Genomic DNA, 26,451 nt, shown 5'->3' on the forward strand with positions numbered 1-26,451 from the left:
AGGAGGATCCGCAGGTGTTCCTGAGACTATACTCTTTGCCGTGGAGGGTGGTTGTAGGGGCCCTTGAGTAATTCGATCCAGTAGCCGCCCTGGATAATGTGGACAGCACCATCTGTCCGAGGCGATCCCCTCCTATGCGTGGGTGAATTGGTAATGCGCCCCCCTACTGGGGAAGCATGGGAGGGGACCTGAAATAAAACCTCACTGTTTGGAAGGTGGCGTACCACCTCTAGCGGGGCTGCCCCTTTCCCACCCACGATCCCTGCGCTGCCCTCTTGGGTAGCCCTGGGAAGACTGATTGGTTGTTCCCCCACGATGAGCTCTGATTCTGGCTATATCTAGACCCACCTTTGGAATTTTTGCCTCGAAAGCGGCGAAAATGACTGCTTCCCTTTCGTCCAGAGGGTTTGTTAGTGAGTTGACCAAGGGATTTTAAAGTGTCATACTCATCCTTTGGCGTTTTGAGGGCATCTTCGACAGCTTTGCCGAATAATATGTTAGGCTCGACCGGCATGTCTATCAGTGTTGCCTGTATTTCAGGCTTAAATCCCGATTGCCTCAGCCATGCATGCCTTTTAATGATCGTACCCTCAGGAATTATTCTACTGGCATTATCAGCCGCGTCAAAGTTAGTCTTACGGAGGCAGCCAGACACTGCCCTCCCCTCGGCTGCCACTTGTGCCAACTGGGTCTTTAAAGGTTCTGGTGCAGAGGAGAGTAAAGCAGAAAGTTCCTCCCACTTGTGGAAATTATAACTCGCCAAGAGGGTGGCACTGTTGGCTATCCTAGCTTGATAAGCCGCATATGAGGCGACTTTCCTACCTAGGCCATAAATCCTCTTGCTTTCTTTAACCGGGGGAGCCTCTGAGGAAGCAAGTGGGGTGCCCACTCTCTTCCTTGTGGTGGTGACTAGGGAATCTGGTCTTAGTTGTCTCCTAATATATAAAGGGTCAGAGGGACCAGCACAAAATAACTTCGACATGCAGATTTACTGCACGTGTGAGGTTAGGGGTTTGTAGAGATGGCTGAATCCTGCACTGAATTGATTTTAGTAGAGGGATGGACTGAGTTACTGCCTTCTTGTCCCCCAGGATTTGCTCTGCAAAATCCTTCTGATCTTGAACTTCCCAAGTATCGATTTGGAAGTGTTCAGCAGCCTTGGCCAACAACTCGTTAAGGAAGGGTTGGTTATCGACTGGAGGATCATTTACAGGAGGGTCCTTAGGAATTGGGGAGTATAAGGTGTAAACGTCAGCCTCCTGTTCCTCATCATCCCCTTAATAAGGGTCTGCATCCTGGTCCTCATGGAATTGTAGGTCAGGGTCTTCATGGTAAGAAACAGGGTCATACGGCCCCACAACAAAGGGGTCCATGACTAAGCCCTGAAAGGGGATCTCAGTGCGAGACCTCTTAGGAGGGGGTTGAGGATACACAGGTGTGGCTTTGGAACCAGATGGAGCTGAGGTGGGAGGGGTGTTCCTATAACTTTGAAAATAATTTGGATCTTTTTCATAAAAGTTGGCCATAAAGGTCATCCTCTTCATTACTCTGTCGATATCTTCACAGCTCCATTCCTTGGAGCTTGGTATAGTAACAGCTTGAGGGGTGAGGCCCATGTCCACATCTGTGGGAGGTATAACCTTGGTTTTAGGGGCAGGCTGAGGTTCTTTAGATCTTTTTGCAGCCTTGTCATCCCCATGCTTCTCCTTAGGAGTGTGGGGTTGTTTAGTGGACTTTTCATGCTGTTTACCCCCTCCCCCATGGCCAAAGGTGGCCTTTTCAGACTTTTTGGGGCCTTCCGCCTGGTCCGCCACAGCTCGCCGACTTTCGGAGGCGGGATCCGACGCAGAGTGTTGAATTTCAGATGTGGTATTAGATGTGGAGCATCTAGTCTCGGAAGTGGGTTGGGACATGGCATCGTCGTCAGACGACCGGGTCTTGACAGTAGTTTTATGGGCGACATCTTTTCCGTCTCAGGACGGCTGGGCCCTGTCGTGAGGTGACTGCGAGTGGGAGCACCCAGAGGACAGGGATTCAGTGTACCGCTCCCTAGGTGTCGACAGTTGGCGATCACTCGCCACGCGTGTCGAGTCCCGGCCGGGGCTAATGTGTTTGCTGGTGGGTGTCCGTGTTGCACTCTTGCCGCCAGGTGTGGTCCCCACAACATGGCCGCCGGCCTGTCCTACAGGGTCGGGGGCATGCGCCTGGGTAGCCGAGGCGGGCACGTCGCCCTTGCCGTCCGATTCGGCGGCGTTGCTGCCGTCCGCTGAAAGCGCCCTCTACCTCCATGGCTTCTAGCTGCCTGGTGTAGTGGCCCCAGCGCTTAGTGGAGCGGTCCTTTTGGGTTTTAGGCTTGAAGAGCCAACAGCCCCGACAAGATGCCACAATATGGTCTTGAGGGAGACACAGATTACAAGTTAAATATTTATCTACCCAAGGGAACTTTGTTACATTTGGGACAGAATTTAAATGGAGTACTCTCCACATGGTCAAAGTATGGCAGCGGTGACAAATAATATGTAGGAAAAGGGGAATATAACCTATATGACCTCCCCCCACTCTCCCTACTAACTGGGCCGAGGCCCGGCGTCGCCTTCCACGGCCAAGGGTCCGTCGCGGCATTCTCAGACAGAAGTCTCTCCGTTCCTCACTGGCTTTGTTCTTCGGCGTTCGGTGGACAAAGGATAGGAAGAAATCTAATGTAATTGAAAATAGATAAAGGCTTTACGCCGAAAGGAACTCTGCACACATGCGTCCGACTAGTATGCCGGAAAAAATCAATCTGTGGGACATATACGCTTGAGGGATCATGGGTACAGGGGACGTCACACTAGGGATAGTATTACTGACACTCCCTATTCGACGTCCCTTTTCGAGTTTCGAAAACACAACTGTAATACTCCGCAGCTTCCACTAGATGTCGGCCTATGCACAGCATGTGATCTAAACAGATAAAACATCAGAAATATATATATCGCAGGACTTTCCTTTTGGCTGGGCGAGGGATTGAAGTGTTCACACAAATGTTTTAATATTTATGAAATAAAGAAGACATTTTAAATCTACTTTGGCTGAGGCAAGATTTGTGGAGTACGATTGTGTGCAACTCAAAAGTGACATTCCACTCCGGGAGTGCAGCTCAGGACTGCGTCGTTAAGTCGGTGCAGAGATTTTGTGGAGAGAAATATATATATATATATATATACACACACACACACACATACACAGGTAGGAATACTCTTGTGATCACAAAAAAATGTACAATTAATGAGAAATAAATCAAATTTAACAGGAGGCAGCAAGCTTCCTATAATGGGGCGAGCTTAAGTGAAAATCTGACTAGATTGTGGCACGAAATAGGTGGGTCACCAAGGACAATAACATGGGTGGACATGAACTAACATTAGTAATTTTTAAGAGCAGGTAAGTGGTACGGACAGCTGTGTTAGGGATGTGACCATGATAGAGTGGAGGCAGAGAAAGTTTGGGACAGAGGCAGTTTAGAGGCGGGGAAAAATGCTATCTAGAAAGAGGATGAGATTTAGTTTAAGAGGGTAAATCGGAGGTCAGCTTTTAGTATGGTTTTGAAAAAATTCAGTGCAGACTGTCTCTTGGGTGTTGGGTAGGGTGACCAGACGTCCCGGTTTTCCTGGTACAGTCCAGGGAAATCTCCCTCCGTCCCAGGTGTTTTTTGATTTTGCAAACCCCGTCCGGGTTTTGCAAAGGTGGCTGCTTACGGTCCCTGTTTTTGCCAGGACCCGATTTCGAAATCCCGAAATCGGGTCCCGGCGCAACTCTTACTGCATGAATGGGGGCTTGAAAAGCATTTCACGCCCCCATTTCCTCCTCCTTCCCTCCCCACCCCCCGGGTCACTCGCCTCCAGTGAGAGGAGTGTGCATGTGAGCACACCCGTCCCTGCCCACCGCAACAGGCCAGACATAGAAGTAGGACTACATTTTATATTTACGTTAGTCTTACTTCTGGTCTATGGCCTCTCCCGTTTAAAAAAAAATAATAATCTGGTCACCCTAATTTTAGGAGGAAGAGAATTCTATGCAAGTGGAGCAAAAAGAGAGAAAGAGCAGAGGCTAGAGGATGCACAGGGTGAGTGAGGCGCCACAAGTGTAGTGAAAGTAGCAGAACAGAGATTCTGAGAAGGCTTTTAGAGTTGGATAGAGGAGGATAGATACAGTAGTGCCTTACTGTGGATAGATTTGTGAACCAGGAAAAGAAATTTAAATCTGGCCCCGTGTTGCATCGTCTGACATCCAGCCTGGTGACAGTACGAGAAAATAAGTGTGAAGCGAGGGAATTCAAAGAGTCCTGGTAGCGAAGGTAATAATATTGCCGAGAGGATAATAAGTATAGTTGGGGAGACCAAAGAGGATACTGGCACAGTAGTCCAGTTTAGAGAAAACAAGAGTAGTTAAGAGATGCTAGACAGTGTTGAAAGCGTATCCAGTGCAAGTGTCCCCAACAAAAAGACAGTCATTATAAAAAGGTAGCCAGGAAAAAGCTGTCTCATTACACAAAGTCGCGGAGTCCCATTCTACGTTCAAGGGGAGCAGGGGCGTCTCCCGCTTTCACTACATGGAATGCGTAGGACAATACAAAATGAAACACCATAATGACAGTGTCATCACCACAGCCTTTTCCCAGAAACTTTTTTGTAATGACTGTCTTTGTTGGGGACATTTTCACATGGAACCACTGAAAGGAAGGAGGTACCTGATTTTTCTGATATTTAGGAGGCTGAGGTGAGCCTCTGCTGCTGTTTTAGAGATGAAAGTAGAGCAGGTGTGAGAAGGGTCAGATTACGACAGGGTTTCTGGCTGAATAAGAGTATGGGAGTGTGTCAGATAGGAACTCGATACAAAGAAGAAGAGATGAGAGCGAGAGTATTTGGCAGGGAAGAAGAGCATCTCTGTTTTTGTAGAGTTTAACATCAGAGTGCGATGCTATCTGATATTTAATGGCAGAGAAATAGTTTGTGTGCGTCATCAACAAAGTCGTTATGAGAACCCAAAGGAGGAGATTAGTGCCCCAAGAGTAGAGATGTAGAGTGTAAAGAGGCTAGGACCCAAGACAGAGCTGTGTGGAACACTAACAGTTAGAGATTAAAGGTGTTGTTGTTCCAGGAGACCGAGAATTGGCGAAGTGTCAGGTAGGATTCAATACAGGGCTTGATCGCAAATCTCAAGAACTAAGAGAGTATTAAGGATATAAGAGTGAACGACAGTCTCAAAGGCAGCAGACAGTTCAAGGACAATTAGGATAGAGGAAAAGTTGGAGTGCTTAGCAGAGGAGATTAAGTTGGAGACATTCATGAGAGCAGTTGCCATGGAGTGACAAGAGCGGAAACCTGCTTGTAGGGATTCTCGAAGGTTGTGGATGTCTAAGAAGTTGGTAAGACAGTTGAACACAACCCTTTTGACCACTTTAGAGTAGTGCGGAAGGAGAGACACAGGGCAAAGGTACGCTGTACAGTTTGGGCCGGCCCCTTGCTTTTTTTAGGAGAAGGGCGACTGTAGCCGTTTTGAAAATAGAGGGAAAGCAAGCACAGATGAAGGGCAGGTTGAAGGGTTCAGCGAGAAAAGAGGCCATAAAAGAGGGCAATAGGCTTCCCTAGCTGAGGATCAAGAGGGTATGATTGGGCAAAAGAGGGGTAAGCCTTCATCAGTAGAGATAGGAATTCTTCAGTATTGGTGTGATTAGTGGGAGATGGAGGCAGAGGATGATGGTAGAGTAGGTGGAAGGCCAGGAGAGATCTCTAATTTTGGAAATGTTTGCAGCAAGGTATTCAGCTAGGTTGTTGGCTGTAAGAGTGGAGTTGATAGTTATAGGTATAGGAGGAGTGAGGTGTGATTTTAGGGTGCCCTGTAACTCCCGAGGATGGTTGGAGTGACAGTCAATGAGGGTGAGGTAGAAATCTGCTTTCGGTCTGTCAAGAGAGGACTTGAGAGAATTTAGGACAGAGAAGTGGAGTTGCAGGTACACCCACATTTGCACAGCATGTCTGTGCAGAGATAGTGCATGAATGGGGTGACCCATTGTTTAGGATGCTGAGATTAAGGGGTGAAAGTTAGCGGGGAATGAGTCATATAGTAGGGATTGGAAGCTGAAGAAGGTAGTCTTGGTGGAATAGGTCTCAGGTGTGATGGAGAAGAGTGAGAACTGTAGGTAAAAGAGAAAGGAATAGCAGAAGGATTATATTTCCCTTTAATAATAAGCGTGGCAAGTGGTGAGGAGAGGTCAGAGGGTGGAAAGGAGATGGTGGTGGAAACAATGGAGTGATCAGATAGGGATGGTGTGACAGTATTAGTGGCTGTGAGAGTGGTGGGGATGAATAAGAGATCCAAAGAGTTACCCCCCCCACGGTGTGGGTAGGTAGGTTATGGCTTGAGGGGACAAAGATTTCTGCGAAGTTGCGAGAGAGGGAAGGTTAAAGTCACCTAAGCGAATGAATGTTCTAATCTTGATGGTCGTGCAGATTAATGAATACCTCCGTCCCCAAGTACCACACAGGCAGAATGGCCAATCACTGCCTGTCCAATCTTTGAGGCCACAGGTGAAGTGAGCCGTCAATCTGGAACCAGGAACGCCGGAAGGACCCCCTGAGCGCTGTAATGCAATAAATGATTATCAAACAAAGTGCAATGATAATAAGGTTATATGAAAACAAGTTGTAATAAGGCTTACCTAAGTGTAATGTAAACAAGGCCGCAAAGGATGGGATGTATCACGGGATCAACAGCAGAGTCAATGGGTCGGTATCCAGTGAGGCTAGGATGACAGTTCAACACCTGGGTCAAGATAAATCTGCACAAGAGTCCAGAATCCAAAAACCAGGTCAAAAAAACAGTGGTTACAAGGCCAAAATTCCAGGCAAATGGCAGTCCGTTATGCAGTCCGTTGAGTGTCCGGGTCAATACCAGTAGAAACAGATCCAGGGCAAAGGTAACAGATGCAAGGAGAAGGACGAAGACAAATCCGTGAAGCAGTCCGTGGTCGTAGTGCCTAAATATCCAATGAGATTCAAAACGCCAAACAGTCCTTGAGCAGCAGCTGAGAAGCACTGACTTCGTGGCTTCCAATGCTTTTAACTGCTAACCACAGTCACATGATGCGCATCACGGAAGCATGAGGAAAATCACGTGCTAAGAGATGATGAATGTGATTGGTAGTCATTCACCTCACGTGACGCGTGAATCTCTGTGTTCCTCGGCGGAAATGTGGAAGTTTCCATGGAAGTTGCCACAACAATGAGGGTCGAAAAACTCCCGGAGTGCCAGTCAGCGCTCTCCGTGGTCGAGCGGAATGCCGTTTCTTTGCGCCATGATGAGAGGTGACTGTCGTGCCAGGTAGATCCGGGCTGATCTGTGTAATTGTGGATTGTTTAACAATGCGTGGACTGGGAGACGTGACAATGAAGTAATATTTAGTGGAAAGTGAATCAAGGAGTTGCCCAAGTTAATCAAAGAATAGTCCAGTGGGACCAGGAGAGCGATAGATGGAGATGATGTGAACCGAGTGAGTCGGAGCAAGAGCAGAGATGGTGAATTCAAAAAGAGGATGTGTCATTGGAGATTTGTGAGGCGCTTAGGCGGAACGGGAGTAGGTGTCTGACGCCTCCACATCTGCCAGTCAGATGAGGAGCCACACTCACACCATGGTGATGACCCCTTGTGTCCCTTTGAAGTTAGCAGACCTGGCAAGGGAGCAGAAGAGTAGCCATAGGAGATAGTGAGGCTGCTCTCAAGGCATTTCACCATTTTGGTTTCTGCTAGGGATCTCTACAACCTCATGCCTCTGCCCCATTTTCTGTAAGAGGAGACATTCTGCATATGATGTTAGAAGGCAAAGGGCACTTGTTACAACAGCCTCAATTGGACTCTTCAGAACGGGTTTGATTTTCACTAGTACTCAACATTTTGCATGTGTAAGGGGGAGGGCCACCTCCTCCTTTGATTCATCTTTGGACTCTCGAGACAAGAAGAAGGATTTACTGGACCTCTGTTGGGAGTGCAGTCTCCTCCAAAGTACTCTGCCAGGAAGGTTACGACAGTAGGCATCCAAGGCAGGGGAGAGCTGCGTCACTTAACACTTCCCACAGTGGGTGAACTGCTGTTAACCAAGGCCTCTATACTGGTTACACTGAGACCATTATTCTGTTCACTGGAGGTGAAGGATCCCCTGTAGGTGCCAACCAACCTGCTGGAGTGGAAGTGCAGAACTGTAGGACTCACCTTCTTTTGGAGACTGTGGATTGGGCCTCTCAACAAGCCTAGAAGCAGCTGGATTCCTATTTAATCAACTTGAGACATCTTAGAGCCACACTGTCTGCACTTGTAGCCATTAGAGCTGCCACAGGGCCTCCAGTGCTGCTTTTGGAACTCTATGCAACTTTGAACCATCCAGACACCGGGTAGACAACTGAAACGGACTGACTTGTTTCAACCAGATTCCAGGCTCAACCTGGTGGGAATAACACTGAGTGCCAACTCAACTGTTGGAAGCCACTGACCAACCCGTCTGAACGCAGACGTGACCCAGCAGCGCCATCATCTCACTGCTGACTCAACCACCGCCCCAAAATGTTGGAAGTCATTGTTTTGCCCATCTCTAACATCAACCAACGGGAGCCAGCACCTTAAAACTGACTCGCCGTTGACCACCAGTGGGATCACATTGACCCCATCTTCAACAGCAGTGAAAGCACCTAGAATCCCAGCTCGATGCTGTGCAGCACCAAAGACAAGATTTAAAGGTACTGTGAAGAAGCACTGTCCACGGTCCACTATTTGAGACAATAGTGACTTTAAGCCCCCCTTTCATGCCTTCCAGACATTACCCTTTAACAATTGACATTGTTGTCAAGTCTCATGCCTGTGCACCCCAGCTTTTCAATCCAGAGTACCTTTTCATATCAATGTTCTGTATTTCCTTGGTTTCTTTTACATTTGGCTACTTTGTTTGCATGGATCGTTTCATTAATGTTTGTACATTTTAATAGAACCTCAATTGGACAGTCCTAATTCTGGAACCATTTTATTAACAGGGTTTGAGTTGCTACGGTTATGAGCTCACACCCCTTCTAAAAATACAGCATGTCCTGAGCCCACATTACCAAAAGGGGAGAAGGAGGTATACCTTTTGGTCTGTGCCCCTTCACCTTTATAATTACAATCACTGCTGGTTTACTAGTAGTATTGGGCTGAGTAAGGGGCTGAGTAAGTAGTTTAGCCACTGCTCATCCCATTACTCCTGCAGAGCAGTAGTCATTTCATTGCACAAATTCGCTGTATTGCGGATGCATCAAGTATTCTATTATCATACTACACTTTCCAACTATTTTTTGGGGAGGATCAAGCTACATAAATATTTTAAATAAATGAAATATACTACTTTTGGTTAAAAGAAACAAACATTTCAGCTCTTTAATTGAATTTGACAAATTAGTTTGGACACTGTAAAATGAACAACATAAATTTGATACCAATCCCTGTCGTCAAAGTGTGCAAAATAAGCTGTCAGACAATACCGATACTGATCTGCGATGTCCTGGACAACTTTGAATTCATGAGAATATCCAGGGATTTAAATGTTCATACTGGATGGGGGCAGGTGTCCGCAGACTCTCCAGAAAAGGGAATTGCAGCGATTTGCTAATGCATATAAACTTTTTGAATGATACTCTGCTTAACATACAGTTCCTGACAGCTCTTTATAAAGAAATGCCATCCCAGCAACAGGAAACAGGTAGGTGGCATGGGTGCTGTGGTATGGCCAAGCAATGATACATGTCAAAAGTAAATCTGGTGGCAAAAAGAGTCTATTTTAGTACACAGGTTGTGTTAAGTGTCTATTTTAATACACAGGTTGTGTAAACGCCTACAGGTTCTATTGGTTTGATCCGACAGTTAAAAAGCATTTTCTTAAGCAAAACAGTATACGGAGTAAAGTAAAGTGAGGTTTCCTGCCAGGTGTCCCCTTGGGTGCTCATGCGTTCAACATAAAGTTTGTTAACCTGAACTAATGAATACTAATCTCATCCTTTGACAGCCTATTTTATAATGCAAAGTCTCAAAAGGATGGCCAATGAAAAGTTCCAATATCTAATCTTTATAAATCCATAGCCTCCAGGAAACCCTAAACTAACAAAGCAAATGTTTCAGTGTGGCCCAAAGCAAATGGTCAGAACCTACTCTTCAAAGGGCCATCCCTATTCTAATAGAACAAAGTTTAAGCATTCATCTGGGCAGGTTCTTGTAGCAGTTACTGGCCTCTTGTCTCATGCCTCTCTGCTTTCACCTATTATCTCAAGTCCTCTCCAAAGGTTTCGCCTACTGGTTCCAGCCCCCCCTCCATTTTCAAGATTTAACAAGATGAGGTCTGTTCCAAAGAGCTGTTGCGCATCTTCTAGCAGACTTCATATCAGATCCATCTAAGACCTTAGCTCAGCATTCACAAAGGGCCCCTCCTGAACGTCGGCTTTCTCAGACTTCACAACAGGTTCCTTCTGTGCTTTAGCTTTCTCAGAATTCACAACATCAGGTTCCACAACTGCAGACTTCTCAGTTGTCAAGATGGGCATGTCCCAATCCCCCCCCCCCATCCGAGTCCTTGCCAGGCAGCTGATATAATGACAAACCTGCCACGGTTCGCTGGTGGAAGGCCCCAGGCTTAGGTTGTCTGATTCCCTCGACATAAGGCAAGTGCTTCTCCATCACCCTGGTGAATCACTCCTTCAACGGGTATCCAGGCTTGGACCACTTCCAGTCTGGTCTCTTGGATCCTCTTCCAAGCTTTCCTGATCCTCCTCCAGGTAAGAGTCCTTTCCTGGGCTTGGTATCCAGGATCCTATCCTTGTATCAAGGGAGCATGTTTGCCTTGTTTGGGCTTCTCCACCTTTCTGCCTCCTCCTCACCGTTTTACGATTACTAGGCTAGAGCAGTTTTCCTAACACCGTCTCTTATAGTTTATTCCCTATTCATGTAGGAACATTTTAATCTGGTTAGTTAATGGCTCGGCAGCCTCTAATTATTCTCAGTATCTTATTAGCATGGCTCTGGTATTGGTTAATTGCAGTGCAGTCTTGACTCCCTGCAATGAGGGTCTGCAAAGCCTTATACGCTTTCATGGCAGACAGGGCCATTTTGGAAGTTAGTATTCATTTTATTTCAGTTCTGTGGTGTTCTGCGATCACTTTGTGCTGCTGAGGACTCAAATCATGTAGGTGCAGCACTGCACTACCCTTGCCTTTCTCGCTTCCTTTCATGTAAGTGGGGGATGGTTTCTCAGGTTGTTTTGCGAACGCTGAAGGTTCACAGAACTCATCGTTAGACACATTGTCAGGCAGTTGCTCCAGTTCCAGAGTAGCAGGACACCCATTAAAGGATCCTTAGACCTGTACACCGCAGTAAGGGTTCCTAAGAAGGAAGGAACTGCAGTGTTTTACATAAATACCATTCTTGATGGCTCTTAGGGAGATACTTCTGTATCTCTGGGAGGATAGCGAGCTGGCATGCTCCCTTCTCAACATGTGGGTGGTACATCTGTTAGCAGCCAGACCAGCCAAATCTGTAGGGACTGGCTTCCCATACAGGGCAGTATGAGGAGTGCTGACAATTCACCACAGCATGTATCTTTACATTGAAGAATATCTTCCAACTAGCTTCAATGAATACAAGTGAAAATTCTGATTATTGCTAACGACAGGGAAAGAATGAAGAAACAAGTTGCAGACAAGAAATGTTGGGCTAATGCTATGGCATGAGCTTGGATCTTTGATACTGAGAAAGCTATTAAAATGTATAAAACTAAGGAGGTGCTTTCACCAACCACAAGATGTAACAACATAGTTGGAAAAAGACCAGTGCAAATTGGAAGCAAGAGTAGATGTTAAAGAATGTTATTACCATCTTTCGGGTGTCGGGTCACCAGCATCAAATTAACAGCAACTTCACCACTGGCATCACACATCCCAAAGGGCTGATGATGACTTCAGAGAACACCACTCTAAATATATATCCTTCTTGATTGTCAATTTAGGCAAAATCCAGATTAAATGTTAATGCATTGTAATACCTCGACAGCAGGGCTAGGTCCTGTTGACGGTGTGAATGAAGCACGGAGGAAGGTGGGCATGCCATAATTCTGCAGTACCAGTTTTGCACACATTAAGTGGTACTTTACTGAACAAGGTTTTCTCCAACCAACATCTCTTACACCGGTCCAAAGTAATGAGTGTGCAAATGAAAACAATAAAATAATTATTTCTCAGTCCGCTTAATGAATAAATGAGTCATTGGAGGGTTACGTTTATGTATTGGAGGCATAACACTAAAGAGACACTCTGTGTTCAAAATTGCAGTTGTGGACCAGGGAGACTGACAGGGAACGTATACAAATATTATTTAAAAAGTTAGAGCCTTTATTCTAATCACAGCAAGCAAGTCAGGTGTGCAGAGCATGTGGCGTGCTGGACTTTATGAGAGGTTTTATATAAATTCATGTCTTTAGACATCAGAGACAGATAAAAGGACAGGAAATTAAACCATCCCTGAAAACTGCCGGTTATCTACACCAGGCCTGAAATTACGAGCCCAGCTAATAAAGAAATCGTGTAAAAAAAAAATACATGCAAAAAAAAAAAAAAATACAGAATGAAAAGAACTGATGTTATCTTTGGTAGCCAGATAACTGCAACTCTGATATGAGGGATTATTACTTTTTTTCAGGTGCACCAGGCTCTGCAAATACGGCAGAGGGAAGGAGGACAACTGCTTCTTTAGAAAGGGTTTATTAATTTCAGACCATTCCCAAAACAATATCCTCTGACATAAAAATACCTGTACTGGAGAAGCAAACATACGGGCAAAATGTTAGTGAGATAAAAACAGAAAGATGGGATAAAGAGAGAATGATATACTGTTACAAAATTTAGAAGCGAGGGAAAGGTAGATGGGCTGGAAAAAGGGAGAGAACAATCAACGTAGAATGTGTGAGAAAACCTTCAGAATGTTGGCAGAATATTTCTTGAGGTCACTGGCCTGTGGTTCTGGATGTCCAATGGCAAACGAAAAGGGGGTTTAGAAAACAGGGCTAGTTCATCACTTTGCTTCAGGTAGGAGAGACACAAAACAAAATATATGGGTGTCCATTCCATGATCAGAGCCAGAAAGACGCCAAAACACTTATAGTGTATAAACAACTTGTAAAATGACTGGGTAAATGTGGTGTTAAAATGGGGCAGGGGTTCACGCACGGAAGTAGATTCAACAATAGCACTACGATCTGTTCTGCATTTTAGCTGGGCAAGGTTTTTTCAATGTTTACAAAAATATCTTATAAGGGGTGCATACAAAAATGTGTTACTTGCAAACAGGGGGGGGGGGGTGTCCAGGGCCAATTGAGGCTATGTAAAGGGCATGTTGGCAGTCCAGCAATGCATCTCTGTCATAGCTTGTGTGCAAGATTAATACCTGCCCTCTAATAATGAATGACAAGTTGTTAAGGTACGTAATATTATGTTCTGCACCGGTACAGTAATGTGAGACTGGGGTGATAGAATTATGTAGCACAATATTGTTGTATTACATGCAGCAAATTATGCAGAACATATTTTGAACACAGTAACTACTGCTTTCTGTATTCACTATAAATATAAGTAGATAAAATTAACTGTGAGCTTCGTGAATCACTCCCTCTGAAATTACTGGTACATTTAAGGTTTTATAAATGTTGATGCTTGCATTGTCACCTCCCTAAATGTTATAATGTCCTTACTTCCTTATTAATGTATTTAATTGGGGCATTATATTGCACCAGATGCAAACAAGATGTTCCAGTGCTGTGTAATGGAGGGGTGGGTGGTGAGGAAGGAAGGAACAACAGACGGGCCCAAACAGCAGGTTTGGTCAAATTAAAGGCATTAAAAATACCATCAAGGGTGGAGCATTAGAAATTCTGAGGCTTACATTTTTCAGTTTGAATATCATCATAGGAAACTAGCTTGATTAAAGAGCCGAAAGACAGTGAACACAGCATATTAAAGGTAAAAGCCCTTTGAGACTCTGGTTAAAGCCTTCAAAGAGAGGAACATTTCAAGACTTTTCTGTTTTTCAGGTGGTTGAGTTGCAGTCTTACTAAGCAAGTATCCAGTTACTTACAATGGGCTTATTCATCCAAATTTGCCAAAGGAAAATGCTCATGACTTCCTGCTCAAGATCTCACCCTACCAGATCCCAACATCTTCTCCCGTTGTCCAAATCTCCATGTGTGCATGATGTTGCAAATGGTTTCTACTCCAATATCTCATGCAAAAACCAGGTATACCCGTCCGCCTGGGCACCCTAGCAGAGACCCACTCAGTGTTTTTCAGCACTATGTTACCACCCTGCATCTTTTAACAAGAGCAACTTACACTTTTGAGTCAAATTCACCACATGTAAGCTGGCAATTTCTCCAGGGAGGGGGGGGGAGGAGGGTTATGTCTAATGCATCGAGCATCAGCCTCAGGAACTTCTCAATGATCAAATTAACCTTCTGCAGCGTGCACGAGTCCCCAACCACTAGACACTACCTCTCCTAAATCGGAGAACACCACTACATTTGCCAATGCACCACTCATCAATTGACACAGGTGCATCAGAACAACACATTTACTTCTCAGAAAACTTCCAATAATTGTCACCAACAGGCCTTATCGAATGAGGGAAGTAATGCAATGATGTGTAAAGGCAAGGCTAGTCCCTCCCAGCAGCCAGGGCAACCCATACGAAATAACTACCTAGGGCGCAATGAGTGCTGGGAACTTCCTTCCGATTATGGAGGAAAAAACTGAAGCCGAAAAAACCCACAGATGTTGAGGTTACAGCTGATTGGAAACTTTACAGTCACTGTGAAAAGCACCAATGTACAAGACTAGAGGGTTGGAATCTCATTGAGGATAAGAGTGGAAACTAGTACATAAGGTAGCTGCTTCCAACAAAGGAGGCTGAGGACTGTGGCACAAGGAAAGTAGGGAAGGAATTACAAGACAAGGAAAACCACAGCACAAGAAGGACAAGTGACAGGATTTGGGTGAGAACTAACCTGAAAGTTGCAATGACAACATTCAGCCGCCAATATGGAGCAGATTCAAGAATCATCAAATGCTGTAAAGGGCTTAATGAGTGAAGAGCAAACACCAAATAAACGCAGAAGCTGCTGCCCTTTGCCAGTTCATGTGCAATAAGGAGGCAGTCATCACAGACCTCACTCCCGCCACCCCCTTCGGCTGCCAGTAGCTATGACAAATGACGGTTTGCCAAAGAAAAATTCTGGAGTTTATGGATGCCTGCAGGGTGCACTTTAACATCAGACACCTGCATTATACAAATGCTAGAGCTAATGTGAGATACATGAGCACATCCATGGTTTGCAGTCACTGGCTTGGGCATCTCCTCTTCCAACTTCCTCAAGCCCAGTCCTGGATGATTATGAAGGATTTCAAAAGGCCTTGAAGGAGATGTCCAAGCAGCCGAAATTAACCTATGCTGCCCTTCTCAATATATTACAGTATAGTCAGGATCTACTGTCATTCACAACAGGCTTTGACAAATTCTAACAGAAACTGGTTTGCCCAAAGACACTCAGTTAACTTTGTTCTCAATGAAGATCTAAAGCACGAATTAGGCATAGATCCCCAACCAGAGTTATTCACGGTGCTAATAACTACTATCCTGCAACTTCCACCTGCAAGAGCACTTTTTGTTGAAAAGAACACCACATCACAGTGTACTGTGAGAAACCTGAAGGTGTCTCCCCTAGATAGTTCCCGGGTATCTGTCATCCAGGTGGCCAGGACACGGCCATCGCTATTAGATCCAGTTCCGAGAGGTGATCCAGTGAGGGAGGATCACCTAGATGGGGGGGTCCTCAGGGAGTGGGAGTGGGACACTGACGGGTGAGACGCGGTATCCCCCTTCTTTCAACACCTTGTCCCCATATTACCACGTAGGACATTCAAAAACACTGCCCCCCCCCCCCTTTTTCCGACATGAACACTTTTGCACCAAACGTAAGAGAACGGACTAATGCCAGAGCCGTTTAACCGACAAAGTCAGGCAATTGACCAGAATTACACCCCCCCGACGGCCCTTTCCCTTCCCCAAGGGATAAAAGGTGGAGCAAGAGAGCACTATACGAGCAAGGCAGACCGCACAACGAGACAGCTAATCTACCACGGCAGTTCAAGAGAAGGAGAAAGGTGGTGAGAATCGAAGGGGTGCCAAGCGGAGAAGCGACCTTGCCCTTTCCGACCCAAACCCGCAAAACCTTCAAGGAAGAAAACATAAGCCAGAGGACAGTAGTTTTACAGTCTTGCAGCAGATGTCAATAGTACATGGGGCATGCCTACGCTGATAAGCCAGTGCGAGGGAAACTCCTGCTACCGTGGCACCAGCCTTGACTCCAGATACAAGGAAAGGGAAAGCCAAGAGGTTTATCAGAGCCGGTGAGTTGAGGGGAACCGATAAGAACCGGGCTCTGTTGAATGAAAGTCACAAAGTGGCATTTTGAGAGAAACTCAAAGACTGTAACATTGTTAAAGGAAGAGCAGCTGCAGAGGGGACAGTCACCACGGGGGTGCTGTCTCGGAAAACCCTAGCTTATCCCATATTGATGAAACTACAGATAACAGAAGGCCGGAGGGGAGCCGCCAAGACAGGTCAAAGTGGTCATACAGGAGGTATAGCAAAATCCCTGTAAAATCGAAAGCCTTTAAGAACTGTAGAGAAAGCAAGGCAAGTGAAACCCACATCGCGAGAAAGCAAGGGAAGTGAATTCCACAGACATTGAAAGTAAATGTGAGTATGAAGTTGGCAAGAGTGAACCCGGCGGAGGGATGCTGACAAAAAGGGGCAAAGTCTAAAGTCCCAAGAAAAAGTGTGTTGACAAAAGGTGAACCCGGCAGAGGGAAGTCCACTGGAATGTTTATAAAGACATTGAAACTAGTGAAGAAGAAAAGTCATAGTGAACCCGGTGGATGGAGGATGAGATTCGAGAGGGCTCAGCGCACAGAAGAGGGGGACCAAGTAGTGAGGAACCCTCATCATAAGTGTGATAAGAATACAAACTATCATTTGTTAAAGGAACTTTATTTTGTTATCATTTGTACATCAGGTCCTCAAAGGCAAGACTTCCAGGAGAAACAAGACTTGGCCATCGACGGCCTTATAGCTGAAAGCAAAACTGTCGTCTTGTGCCGGGGAAGCTTGAGAGTGTACAGCGCTCCAAGATCCCGCTTAACTCTGTGCTCAAAACGTGGGGAAGGGAAACCCAGGCTACAGCACCCTGACATATTAGTTGTGAACACTTTTCTTGCCTTGAAAACTATCCCACACCCTTTTCGTATTAGTTGTAAGGATTGGCAATAGGTTTTTCTTAGTATATCACATTTTATTTGACACAACGCCACTAGGACTGCCTTAATTTTCATTTGATGGTCGACACTTGCTCCCCTTGCTCCCATGATTTAGGTTTACATTAGGCGTTTTTCCAACCTACATACAGTTTAATAAACACCATTGAACTGTGATCACTTGTGTCTGTCTTTACTGTTGCCACCATGAGTTTCTTACAGTACCTAAGGTCTCGGTTGGAGACCTGAGAAAAGAAAAACAGGGGAGACATTGGATGCTATTAAACCTATGCAGATATGGTCAGCTAGACCATCCTAGTCTAGTGAATAGGGAAGAAGGTATCCTAATCCTTCATTAACTGGCTTCACCTGTGGGGGTAAGTGATGCAAAGAGGTAAGGCTGGTCCCTCCTAGCAGGCACAGCAACTCAAATGAAATAACTATCCGGGATGTAGTGAGTGTTGCGAAATTCCTCCTGTCTCGAGGAAAAAACTAGCGGCGGAAAAAGACCCAGATGTTCAGGTTATGGTTGATTGGAAAGTTTGTAGTCACTGACAGAAGCCCACGACATACTGGACTAAGAGGCTAGAATCTCATTCAAGACGAAAATGGAAACTACATTAAAGGGCAGGTGGTTCCAGCAAAGGAGGCTGCAGGACTGAGGCATGAGGAAATAGGGGCAGCAGGTAAGGTATGGGAACACTAGAAAAAAGAAGGGCGAGCATAATGAAAACCACACGAGAAGAAGGGCAAGAGTCGGGACTCAGGTCGGAACTAACTTGAGAGTTGTGACACCATCAGGAGGGCAGTGCCGACAGTATACAATCTTCTGCTTTCGGTTACAGGAGTCACATGTCCCCATGATGTCACATAACCTGTATGCTCCTCCACACTGTTCTACCAGTGAGTCCATCTGGAAACGGTCAGAGCGGTACCTGAACCTCCCTCAGGAATACAGAGACAAGTGCCGCTGGGCACTTAACAACATTGGTACCATGCACTCCCCTATGTAGACCATTCTTAAAGTTAGAACATGCACATAAAGGCACCATTATCACAGGGGCACATTCGACCTCCAGTGTACACAGGCACAATCCCCTGCTGCTTTTGTTTATCTAGTCACTTTCTCCCTTCAGCAACTTGTCAGCCACATCACATATGTATCTGAGCAAAGTGCATCAGACACACTTCTGTGGCTCATCGTGAGCATAGTCTCTGCTCCAGGCTCCCAGAACCTTTATCCACATGATGCTCGCCAACCCTCGTCAATGAGGACATGCTTCCACCACAGGGAGGCAATGGTCACAATCCTGGATATCCAAGCAATAGGTCATGAATCAGAGGGTGACTTCAATGTCTATTTCTTTGGTCAATGCAGGTATTCATGGTGCAATTGGAATATATCAGTTTAACCTTTCTTTTTATAAAAGGATCTCATGTGTTTCGCTGCTGTTGTTACGGGTGTGTTTTTATTGGAACATGGTATAGACACATTTGTCTGGAGAAGGTGGTCAGCTGACACGTGTTTCAACGCCGGAGGGTCTTTATCAAGGCAGGAAAGTAAAGTTCACGGGAATAATTCCAATTGTTCACAATGGCCAGTGGTAGGATTGTTATCCAAGTTTACAAAGAGTCAAGGTTGTTGCCTGTATGTGTTCATGCTGCGTCTGTTACCAGACGGAGCATGAACACATACAGGCAACATCCTTGTAACAATAACAACGAAACGAGTGAGATCCTTTTATAAAAAGAAGGGTTAGACTGATATACTCCAATTGCCAGGTAACCAGGACCTCGACATACCTTCTTCATAAGAGGTATTGGGTTTACCTCTTCCAACCTGTGACCCTGCAAAACCAAATAAACTTCAAGAAAATGATTTACAAGAGCTCAGCATCGGAGTGTTCGTAATCTAGTACCCAACCCCCTTCTTTGTGGCTTCACTATGTGGTCTTTTCTTTTAGGCATTGCCACACTGCCACAGATGCCAATCTCGTGGAGAATAGGCTGGAGCGCCATGAAAACACACCCTAACGGCAGCCTTGCTAGCTCTGAGCCCACGTCTATTGTTTTTATGAAGCATTGACACTCTTTTACAACAAGGGTGAACATTACTCTTCCATAATAAGAGACATTGCTGAAATGTTTCTAGTAAAAATCAACAGTCAAATTAAAGTAGCTGAACTAGAAACTATTTATCTTTCTGAAATCTTTACACAGAGTTGCATTACAGGGCAGATAATGTGTGATGTGGCAAATCCCTAACCATACGCTACTGGGTGCCGGGGGAAGAGTGACAGCTTCACATAATTTCAAGGGCTCTGCTACTAGATACCACATACTGCCACAATGATCTAACAGCAGCAATTGAGCAGGTACACAGCCTCTCTATCTCGGCTTAGTTTTTAGACTGGGGAAAAGGGCAGAGACATCTGCTGAGCCATGCACTCTATGTCAATCATGAGGTCCCAGCAGTGGCTGGTGACAAATCTGAACATTGTTAAGAAAATTACAACATGGCTACATCATCACCCATCCAGAGGACCACAGATCCTCCCAGGAGCAGGAATTGTGACCACTGCAATTGCAACATTCTGCAACAATGTAAACAAGCACTGGCAAAACCAACAGTTTTGGCTGTCCTAAAGGCAGACATTCATCCTATTAATAGATTTTTAACATTACACTTTTATTAACTACAATTTCCTACACATTATTCCAATAAAATTAATAACATGTATCTGCTAGTCTTTACCTTTTCTATACAAAAGAAAAAATAAGGCAAGCTAATTACTTTCATTCAGATCTGTGGGCGTGGATGCGGTATAGCTCAAAAATCAAGTGGCAGAAAACAATGGGTTAAGGAGTTTTTATTACAGCAGGAGCAGTTTGATAGCTGAAATTATCATGACAGGTAGTTTTGAAGGCAGGATAAGCTGCTTTAAATCACCTTGAGTTTAAAATGGTTTAGAGAAAGAGCTACTTAGTAGCTGCAATAACCTTTAAAAAAAACAATTGAAAAGAACTGTCTGACATCACCTTAATGCAACATAGATTTACATAAGAAAGTTTGTCCCCCGTCATGCTTCTGGATTATATGTATCCCTCCACAAATGTGCGGAAAATCTTTCAAGCACAAACATAAATTCGATATTGATCCTTGTTTCTCAAATATGTGAAGAAACCCACCACCATGGGCCAGAACTAAAACTAATCAAGAAGCAGGATAATTGTTTACATAATTCCTAAAATCTCCCCAAGTATTTTTCCGATCTTGTCCAGATGCACTGGAAAATATTGTGCAGAATAATAGTTTAAGTTTCAAGGGAAAAACAAACAGAACCCCTTCAATGTCTCACCTCTTCATCTGAATCATCTGCAAATGCTGAATGTTTCGGCAAAAAGGCAGGCCTTTGCAGTAGCTTCTTTGGCAAAATAAGGCCATACCTGAGAAGAGAAATGAAATGTCCACAATCACTCAATCGACCCCATTGACAAAGGACAAGAATCCATGCAGAAGGAAGACAACTGGAATATTTACAGTTTCTGGGAATAATGTGCAAAATATCAATTATATCGGCAGGAAACTCTAGCATTCAAAGTTTGGTCACCATTGTGTAGGGAAGTTTGCTATAGAACATCAGAAAACAAACTGAATTGAAATCGCTAAAATATTATATCTGTTTGTGCTGTTGACAATCTGATTTATATACATACCTGCCCATTATTAATTCAGTCGTTTTATAGCGAGGTAAATGGGCAAGTATTGAGTCGTGAACATGGGACATGTAGAAGGTGTGTAAGTCTCTAATCAATTCTTACAAGGTGAAGCTTGTTCCTGCACAACTGAATCTGTTGATATTGGATGCGCAGAGTTAGCTGAAGGACAAGTAGATTCATGGAATATTTCATGAGAAGACATTGATACTGTTTTTTTTCTCGTATCAACAGGTTAGTTCCCTGAAAGAGCTCACTTGATACAGATCTGTTTGCATAAGATTTATAACATGGATGTCTGACTTATAAGTGAAATATATACTTCTACATGGATCGTATTCAATGAAATCACCCTTTCACAATTGTGTCACAGATGGCACAGGAATCACACAAATCCTCAAAAGGTGGCTCAAGGGTTTTATTAAAATGGTGTGGGACCCTAGGGACGTCCCGCCCTCTCTCGCCATGAAGTAACCTTCTCCCTAACGCAGGTGCCTGCAAACCCAAGTTAGTGCTACCCAAGATTAACCCCCACACCTACCCGCAGCTCTGCCTCTCCCAAACCACCTTCCCCCACTGCCCAAGAGTTTACTTTTGCCAAAGGTGGTAGCCTGAATGCCAGCTCCCTAGCTCCCTCTGGGACTTCCTAGCTCTCATTACACTACCCAGCTGTTGGTATCCTAAAGGGAATTGGGATTGCACCTTGCAATGAACCTGATGGATTCAAGTTTTTTTTAAATGTCCACTCAAACCTTTCTTCCGTTTCCTCTCACCATGTTTCCTCTCACCACTTCTCCTCTCCTTCTTATTCCTCCCTCTAACTTTCTATCTCTTCGATGTTTCACAGCTCCTAGGCCTTGTCTTCACCCTTACATGTTAACACTCCTTTCTCTACATGCCTACTCCTCCCTCCAAACCATTACTACTCCACCCACCTCCTACTCACACACACTGTTATGTTATGCTATCAGCATTTGCAACGCGCATAGTCACCCAAGGGCAGCATAACACCCGTACAGCACACGGAACACTAGTAAGTAGAGTCTCGAAGAGAAGAGCTTTCAGGTGACAGTGAAATTGGAGGTGATTCTCAATACATCGAAGGGTAACGGGTAGCTCATTCCACAGTTTGGCATGGGCAACAGAAAAGGTCCACCAACCCTCGAGAAGTGAAACTTAGGAATAGTCACTAGGAGAGCATTTCCAGAGCAAAGAGCCCGACCCGGAACATAGGCTAAAACATGTTCAAGAAGATAGTTGGCTCCTTGTCCATAAAAGGCTCTGTGTACCAGGCAGAGGGATTTCAAATCAATCCTCTTGGTGACAGAGAGCCAATATAGGGAGCAGAGTACAGGACTAATGTGAGCACGATAGAGGGTGGATGTGGCCACCCCAGCAGCAAGATTCCGGAGAAGCTGCAACAGGCGAATCAAACCCACAGGTTGTGCCAAAAACAAGGCATTGCAGTAGTCAATACGACTAAGCACAGTAGAAGCTACAACCAGCGGAAGCAGATGGACAGCGAGAAAAGTCTGAATCCTTCGCAGTACCCGTAGTGAGAAGTGGCCAGTTCTACAGACAGCACTAACTTGATTAGACATAGAAAGTGAAGCAGAGAGATAGACACTGAGATTTTTCACCGAAGACACTGGAGCAGGAACAACACCCAGAGCAGTGGGCAATAGAGATGAGGACCCTATCACCAGGACCTTCGTCTTGTCCCCTTTGAGCTTCAGTCAATTTCTTCCCATCCACTCCCCGACGGCCGCCAGGCAACTACGCAATCGTTCCGACACCTCTGATTTGTCAACATCTAAACAGACCAAAATATGGGTGTCGTCGGCATAGGAATAGCATCGGAAGCCATGGGAGCGGATGAGACACATCAATGGCTGAATGTAGATGTAGACATCTTTGGGGACAAAGCGGATCTCTAAGGAACAGCACATAAAAGTACACGAAAGGAGGAATTAAATGGCAGAACGAAAGAGATTGGGCCCCATCTGTAAGAAAACCAGGCCAGGACAGGGTGAGAGCCGCTGGCCAACATCATGCAGGACAAAAGGCTGGAGTGGGCAACAGTATCAAAAGCTGCTGAAAGATCTAACAGTATCAGAGTTCCCACTCCACCCCGGTCAATCAACATGGTGAGATCGTCGACCACAGATACTAGGACACTCGCGGCCCCCGACCTGGTCGGAAACCAGACTGGAAAGGGTCAAAGAAATTAGAAGACTCAAGAAATGAAGATAGAAGAGGAGAGACCAGTGATTCCAAAAGCTTCATGGCAACCAGCAGGAGGGAAGTAGGACGATAGTTAGACAGAGTAGTAGCATACAGTGAGGGTTTTTTCAGAAGAGGGATGACAGTGGCCTTTTTAAGTTCTTTTGGAATACAGCCCTGTTGACAGGAGAAGTTAACCTCAGTCGTAACGCAGGGAATAATGTCCAGCAGGATGTCCTTAAATACGTCAAGGGGAATTGGATCGGATGGGGAGGCCTATTTCAATTGGCTAACTGCTCTTGAAAGTTCTTCCGGAAAAGCACAGTACAATGCGATCATGAATGGGGGCTAGCGAGGGGATCGGCCACTACAGTAGATGCAATGTGGGGGGCAGTAGTTCTAATAAGATTGCGAATATTGACAAATATTCAAACTCTGAGAGGGAGTCAATAAAGCGAGTTGTCGAGGAGAAAGAGTTAACGACCGAGAACAGAATGTTTCACTTATGTCAGTAATATATGACACCCCCTTCTGTAACTAAGTGTAACTACAAGTAACAGAGCCGCGATGCCTAGGGGCTGCCTTGTGCGCTATACAAATGTAAAATAAATATATAAATAAACAAGTCTTTACACTGATTGAGTGCTGATTCAACCTTATGAGTAAAGTAGACCTGTTTGGCCATCTGGATCGCTGCGTAGTAAGAACAAGTAGGGTGCTGAAACGCCACCTTCGCCTTGCGAGTATAGGCCAGGTGCCATTTACGCTCAGCCTGCCTGACCTTCAGACGAGCGAGCTTCAAATCCTCTGAGAACCATGGGGCGGACAGGCGTTTTCTCAGCTGGATCCCCTTTAGAGGCACTACCAGAGTTGTAGCCTCACACAAGATAACAAAGTGCATCTAGATCAAGTATGGGGGTTTTATGACAGGCGTCATTGATAAATGATAACATATGGGACAGGTGAGCGTTCCACCAATTGCGTTTCATGACAATGGGTGGGCTGCATTTATGAGCACACTAAAAAATACAACCCACCCTGTAAAGGAACACAAGGACAGAGTTTCACGAAGGAAAGGGATGCACTCTGGGTACTGACAGGAGGGTAGTTGGTAAAGCAATCAGTCTCAACTGTTCAAGGTTATTTGGTTTCAGCACCAAGGGAGCAAGGGGTCGTAAATGTCACTAGGGGCCTTCGGTGAAGGACCAGGGGGACAGAACCACAATGTTCCTGGTGCTTGAGATGATCTTGATGCTGGGCAGCATGGAGTCGTTCCAGGAGGCTTTGCAGCTCCTGCGACAGAGTTCAAGATGGGAGACAGCTGCGGATATCAGGAGGCAGGTAGTTCAGCAAGCGAGGCTAGACGGACGGCGGCGGGCTGGCCTACACTGCAGCTCGGGGGGTCAAGAATCGTTGTCTCTGTGCTGGTTGGCGGACCTGGAACACTGGTCGAGGCGTCTCGGATGGCTTTAGTGACTGCAGCGTGACAACATTCAGTGGTGCAGCCTGTCGAGGTTTGAGGGCTCTACTGTCTCGAAAATGTCCTAAAAGATGGACGTTGGTAAATGTTTGTTGTGGCACTCCTCCTAGCTTCTTTGCAGGGCTTGTGTCGTCCCTTAAGGCGGACAGCTGTGAGAAACCCAAAGGTGTCTCCCTAACTAGTCCCCGGGGATCTGTCATCCAGGTGGTCAGAACATGGCCATCACTATTAGATCCAGTTGGTGGGGGTTGACCCGAGAGGGAGGATCACCTAGATGGGGGTCCTTGGTGAGTGGAAATGGGACAACAGGTGTGACGCAGTATCCCCCTTCTTCTGACACCCTTTCCCCCCCATCAAGCCACATAAGATACTTAGACACTGTACCCCCCGGCCCCTTTTCCGACACAAACACTTTTCGCACATCACCAAAGAAAACTGACTAACACCGCAGCCATTTACCTTATATGTCACACTGACACACTGACACACACACACACACACAGACACACACACACACACACACACACACACACACAGTGTTGAACGAAAGTCACAGAGGGCAAATTAATGAAAGTTCAGAGAACTGTTAACATCAAGAGAAAACCAGCTGCAGAGGGGCCGGCATCACATGGGTGCTCATTCAAGAGACTCTGGTTGATCCCACGTTTGTTGAAAGTACTGATACCAGACGGCCCTAGGAGAGCAGGAAGGAGAAGGTCAAAGTGGTCATACAGGGGTCTAGCAAAACCCCTGTACGGCCGAAAGTCTTTCACCTACAAGTAATTGAAAAACGAAGGGAGGTGAATCCCGTATTGTGAGAAAAGAAAAAGAACTGTGTGATTGGCAAGAGTGAACCCGGCTGAGGGATGCCGATGAAAGGGGCAAAGTCTGAAGTCCCAATGAACAGTGTGTTGACAAGAGTGAACCCGACACAGGGATGTCCACAGTGAACTGTTAAAAAGACAATAAGACTTGTGAATGAGAAAGGTGAAATTGTTTTGGACACCAAGGCATAGTGAACCCGACAGAGAGGCCGCTATTCGCGAAGGGTCTGAACTCGGAAGAGGGGGATTCAGGGGTGAAACGCCAGCAGCCCATCGACAAGTGAATGCAACAGAGAAATCTTTTGAATACAAGCCAGAGTGAATGCGACGGAGGGAGGCTGATATTCGAGAGGGGTCTGAGCCCAGAAGAGGGGGAACCAGGGGTGAAAAATCATCACCCAATTACCATCAGAAAGGATCTTTGGTTTATAATTTTGAACATACCAGGCCCTCGGAAACAAGAGATCTAACCAACAAAGGTCCTGATATCGCTAAGAACTTTTTGTGATCCTGAGTCCGGAAGAGGGGGAGCCAGGGGTGAAAAATCACCCAACATACATTGGAAAGGAACTTTTTGTTTATTATTTTGAATGCACCAGGTCTGCGGAGGCACAAGACTTTTTGTAGAAAAGTGACTTAACCACCGAAGATCCTAATAGCTGAGAACGGAACGGTTGTCTCGTGCTGGGAAAGCTTGAGAGTGTGATGTGCTCAGGAGTCTCCCCTTGTCCCGTGCTCAAAACGCAGGGGAGACCCCAGGCTACCACATCCTGAGTTATCATTTCTGAACACTTCTTTCTTT

General features: G+C 45.5%; 1 protein-coding gene across 1 annotated transcript in view; it reads right to left on the reverse strand.

Annotated features, from left to right (window-relative positions):
* The window catches only part of NSRP1 (nuclear speckle splicing regulatory protein 1), a 469,150-nt gene that overhangs the window by 290,315 nt on the left and 152,384 nt on the right, over nt 1-26,451 (reverse strand). Inside the window, exon 2 of the mRNA XM_069615252.1 lies at nt 20,765-20,852. Within this exon, the coding sequence (XP_069471353.1) occupies nt 20,765-20,852 (88 nt within the window). The remainder of the gene's footprint in view (nt 1-20,764; nt 20,853-26,451) is intronic.

Source organism: Ambystoma mexicanum, chromosome 9, assembly GCF_040938575.1.
Source record: "Ambystoma mexicanum isolate Mex_15411 chromosome 9, UKY_AmexF1_1, whole genome shotgun sequence".
Lineage (NCBI taxonomy): Eukaryota > Metazoa > Chordata > Amphibia > Caudata > Ambystomatidae > Ambystoma > Ambystoma mexicanum.